A 5,622-nucleotide genomic window follows, 5' to 3' on the forward strand; every position below is an offset into this window, starting at 1 on the left:
ATATGAGAAATAGACTTTACTCTCTCTCTTTCTCTTTTATGATATTGTATCAGCGGCTATGCTCAAAAGGGCTTCCCTGACGACAAGCTTGACGTTCACGGCTCCTGGATATTCTGTCCTTGGCACCGCTGGTATCTCTATTTCTATGAGAAAATCTTGGGGAAGATGATCGATGACCCCACTTTCGCTCTTCCGTTTTGGAACTGGGACCATCCCGCCGGCATGAGAATCCCTCCCATTTTCACAGACAAAAGTTCGCTTCTCTACGACGAACACAGGAATAACGATCATGTATATGCTTTAATCGACCTAAACTACGATAAGGACTCTGATAAGGACTCTGTGCAACCTCTTCAAAACACTAGATGGCCGCCAGTGGAGAAAAAGAAGAGCTTGATCCTAACCAACTTGAACAGAGTTTATAGGGCAGTTGCAAGCGAAGAGTGCTCTCTCCCATATACCTTCCTCGGGCCAGCATTCGAAGTTGGTTGTGCACCTCAGAAAAACTATGGAACTCTGGAATCTTTGCACAATACAGTCCACAGCTGGACCGGTGAATTAGAAAAACCTAACCACGACATGGGGTTGTTGGCTACGGCTGCAAGAGATCCCATTTTCTTTGCTCACCAAACGTCGATAGGATGTGGAACATATGGAAGACAGAATTGCTGGATGGAAGAAGATTTGATCACAAAAGTGACGACTGGTTGGAATCCAGTTTCTTCTTCTACGACGAGAACAGGAACTATGTGCGTGTGAAGGTCAAAGACTGCCTCGACTCCAAGAAGATGGGGTATGATTACCAATATGTTTACCTTCTATGGCGGGTCACTAGGGGGGATCTCATCAAACCAAAGAAGGAGAGTAGTCTCCTTCGTTCAAAACGAGAAGCTTCAACATTCAAGAAATTACAGCTCCCTCACACTCTGGAATCCATTGAGCGTACAACCGTGAAGAGGCCGAAGCCGCGATCCAGGAACGAGAATGAAGAAGAAGAAGAAGAAGGCGTAAAAGAGGTGTTAGTGATAGATGTTGAATACGATAGCACTGATGGTGTGAGGTTTGATGTGTTCATCAACGACCAAGGCGACAATGAGATTAGACCCCTGGATTCAGAGTTTGCGGGAAGCTTTGTGACTTTGCCTCACTCGCCGCATGTCAACCATAACAACATCACCTGAGCTTCTTTCAAATTGCCATTAACGTATCAGTTGAAAGACTTGGGAGTAACAAAAGACGATGACAGTATTTCTGTCACACTGGCTCCCATATATGGGGACAAGCCTGTTGCAATTAAGGGTGTAAGGATAAAGCGTGTTTATCCTGAGGTGGACGATGAATAAATCTAAATTATGTGTGTGCTACTGCTAGGGTTTGTTCCTCTAGGGATACTTTATCTGTCATTTGTTGTTTCTTAATTAGTGTGTTGTATTAATAGATCCCTTTCATCTTTGAGGAATACTATGTTATTGTTATAATAAATGTTTGTTAAATTGTCTGTTTTATTGTTACATTTGTTTATAATACAATATAACTCCTAATCTCCTTTTAATTAATATATATTAATGGAAAAGAATGAATGAAAAGAATAGTTTAACTATTAGTTAACCAAACTACGAAGAAAGATAACTTGGTTCGAAGAAATGCTTTGCCACCCATGTTAGTGAATATGTTCACTTCTATTGATGATTCTACAACTATACATACACTTGTATGTTCACTGCAGTTTTGCCTCTAGCTAGGTCGTGGTATCATACTTTTAGCTATATTGGTATGTTATGCCAATTCCTCAGTATTTATACCCGTATTTTTTCCAATTCTTGTTTTATAGCTCAGGTTTAAATAAGAAAAGGAGAGTTTGCTTTCTTGATTTGGTTGTGAGTGTGTAGTTTACTTGGAGGTATTGATGGTTATTAAATATTTCTGGTTCATATCATAAATACTAACTAATTAACCATCACAAGCTGGCGATGATAGGAGGTTGTACAAAATCTACCAGTTTTTTTTTGTACTATACGGTATTTCTTATGCCCATCATATGTTTATAAAGTATTTGTTTTGCTGAAAAAAAAGCGTATGCAATTGATAATATTAATTTCTTAACCAATCAATTTATGTCATTTTTCTATTAATTTTAAATTAGTATTAGATTATTATTTTTTAAAATTTTTAAATTGTAACTTTTTAAATTAGATAATATGATTAAATACAACTTTAGAAGTCTGAATCCTAAAATTCTTTTAATTACTTTTAACACTTTTTATTTATTTTTTAAATGTAAGACCACAATATTCGTATGGGTATTCTTCTTCGTCCTTTTCTTTAACCTTAACTTTCTATTTGAATGAAGGATTTGAAAATTTATAGGAAATTCAAATATACAATATTTTAATTTTTTTTATTTAAATTCCTTTCATTTTATAAATATTTTGTTTAGATGAAGTAATTTAATTTCAATGAAATTCAAAATTTCATTTTAAAATATTTATTTAAAACTTAAAATTTCAATATTAAATCAAAATAAATATTAGTCATTTTTAAATATTTAATTATTTAAAATAATTTTAATTCTAGACAATATTTAATCATAAAAAAGTAAATGAACTTTGGCGCGAAGTTGATATTTAATAATAAAAAAGTAAATGACCTTTAGTACCTCCTTCTTAATCACCCCGTGGCCACGATGACGGTTCTCCTTCCTCCAACCATCGTTGTGCTCACACCCACCACAAACCAGGGTCGATATCTCCTCATAGCAAATCGTTGGAGCCAACACCGTGGTTTCAAATCTGGTGCTTGTCAACGACTCTGTGGAACTCTTCATCACCACCACCAACATTCATCATCTTCGTCAGAGCAACAACACCTCCCCGCATGGCTCCTGGTTCGCTTAAACATGGGGTGGGGTTCAGGTGGTTCAACATGAAGGTTCAGGATGGTGGCAGCGTGAAAAGGTCGCCAACACCATAGGAACACAAAACGTGTGAGAGAGAACGAAGGACTACCGTGTGAGAGGAGAGAATTTGAAATTCTTATCAATTAGGTGGAATTTCAATTCCTAATATTTTAGTCTATTAAAATTCTTTTAAAAATTGATGTAAATTTAAATTCTTTAACATCTTCTATCCAAACAATTAAATTATGATAGGAGTATTTCAAATTCACTAAAAAAATGAATTTACTTGTTTAAATACTACATTCAAACACACTATAAAGATGTTTTTATTAATTTATACATAATCGACTGTGCATTAATTACATTAAAGGGGAGGACAAAATTCCCAGTTTTTCTAATTTCTCACTACGTTTAAAAAAATTCTAACAACGATTTTGAAACCATTTTATAATTAACATAATGCAGAAAGAGAACAAATGAACAACAATACAGAGACTCGTTGAGCAGTAATGTTGATGGGATCACCACAAAAAAAAACATTAAATATTGATAAGGAATGATATTGATATTTTTTTTTATAAAAAGAGTTAAAAGTAACAAAATATTTTAGGGTTTTAACTTTTAAAGTTATCTTTAATCATATTTTCTTATTTATAAGAAAGTTGAAATTTTAAAAATAATAATCATTGACTGATTTGAAAAACAAAAAAAATAATTAATGAGAAAATTACATGTAATTTGATTGGTAAAAAAAACTAATAGTATCAAAATTCCCAAAATTATTAGAGACATCATAGAAACTCTAAAAGTATATTAATCTTTGCCTTTTTCTTTTAACAAAAAAGACATAGGTCATAATTAAAGAAATAACAAAATCTTCATACAAAAGAAAGTCACATATTTATAAAGTTCCAAACAACTACAATAACAAATAATGTATTTATGTTCAAGGAGTCAAAGTGACATAATCACATTGAGACACTCTTATTTGCTCTCCATCCATGAAATCATAACTTTCTCCAACATAACTTCCATTTTGGTTCAAATTTTCCATAGCATCCTATATCATCTTCATCCATCATCCAAGTGTAATTCATGTTTGACAATATTAATGTAAATATAAGTTAGTAACTAACATCTACTGGTGTCATCAATTAAAAAAAATAAAGTTATAAACAAAAATTTATCAATGTCATCTGAAATGGATTGGATAGCCATATTTGCGAGGGTGGATCATTAAGTAATGCATTAATCTTATCATTAGTTAAGAATGACGGTGACTTCTCCAATATCTAATTAGCATGCTCATGGTCATCAACACTTTCAAAATTCTTAGGATAATAATTTTTCTTTTTCAATGGATTCCTAAGTTTATTAATTTGGTCATTAACAAATAATCAACATAAAAAAATGAAAGATGTATTTAAAAATGAAAAAAAGTTTAAAAACCTAATATTAGGAAATCAATATTATCAACAATGTTGCAGGTTCTATACTAGTTGAACAACCTAAGAATATTGAGTTTAGAACATGCAAGATACGAGTTTGGTTCATTTTCTATTTCTATAATTTTGAAATATACCACTTTTAATCCTGAAAATAGTTTAAATATAGCATTATCTAAACGTTATTAGATAGCGCTTTCAAATCAAAAGTGATGTATTTCAAAATTAGAGGAACTTAAAAATGGACCGAAAAAAGGGCTTACACCAGCACTCCTTAATCAATAAAGCAAACTCAACCCCTTTAGCAACACCGAGTTAAGGCATGCTTCAGATGAAGAACCCCTTGAAAAAATCCGCACAGAACTATGGTTATCTACTGCCCCACCCATACATCTAACCCCGAGATAATTAAGTTCATTCTATATATAGATTCCAATTTACTATATTTAAGAACCATATATATTCTATATATATTCTTGCTGAACATACACTACAACAGATTCCATCAGGCCATCCCAAAATTTAGATGAAATGAACCAATCTGTTGAAATTGCTACAAATTTCTAGAATATTCTTAAATATAATATGTATGAATATGGTAGAACAATCTAGATGGTAGAACAATCTAGAACTATAATGTGTATGAATATGGTAGAACAATCTAGAACTATAAGTGTATGTATAAGATAGAAAAATCTAGAACTACCATGATACTAATCTATCATGAAAACTCTAGAAAGACCTAAAGTAATGTAGAAACATTCACCACCATTGAGAGGTTGGTGACTTGAGCCTATAAATAGGCAATTGGTATGTTGTAATTGAGAATCCAATAAATCAATGACATAGCCTTCTTTTTAAAACAATTCTCTAAAGCTATCAACTATCATCTAATCAACTACCAACAGTGGTATCAGAGTTACGTTTGGTCATACATTGGGCGTAGTTATCTTACCTATCTACCATTCCAAAATCCTCCCAACTACTTCAAAAATTTTCTTTGTACTATTAACCCACTCCAATAATATTTTTTCTAAGCTATGGATAATTCTACTCAATCGTCAACTATTTCTGTTCCTATCTTCATGATAACTGCTAAATAATTGTATTTTGATAGTAGAAAATTAGTCAAATATTGGCCTGAAATTAATTATTCAGCAGTTATTTGTGATTAAAAGTTAGAAAATTAATTAAATTGAATTTTTGGTTGCAGATATAAAAATTGGAGGTGTAACAAGCAAAAAGGGCAGAAAAATTGAAGAAAAGAAGAAAATTTGAAGA

The 5,622-nt window shown here is 32.4% G+C and overlaps 1 protein-coding gene across 1 annotated transcript; it reads left to right on the forward strand.

Moving 5' to 3' along the window:
- Window positions 1-609: 609 nt before the first annotated feature.
- On the forward strand, window positions 610-1,357 carry LOC106799311 (polyphenol oxidase latent form, chloroplastic-like). Its single transcript, XM_014777512.3, has one exon. The coding sequence runs from the start codon at window positions 642-644 to the stop codon at window positions 1,179-1,181; it is 540 nt and encodes a 179-aa protein (XP_014632998.1). The 5' UTR covers window positions 610-641; the 3' UTR covers window positions 1,182-1,357.
- Window positions 1,358-5,622: the final 4,265 nt, after the last annotated feature.

Source organism: Glycine max, chromosome 7 (genome assembly GCF_000004515.6).
Source record: "Glycine max cultivar Williams 82 chromosome 7, Glycine_max_v4.0, whole genome shotgun sequence".
In the NCBI taxonomy this organism is placed as follows: Eukaryota; Viridiplantae; Streptophyta; class Magnoliopsida; order Fabales; family Fabaceae; genus Glycine; species Glycine max.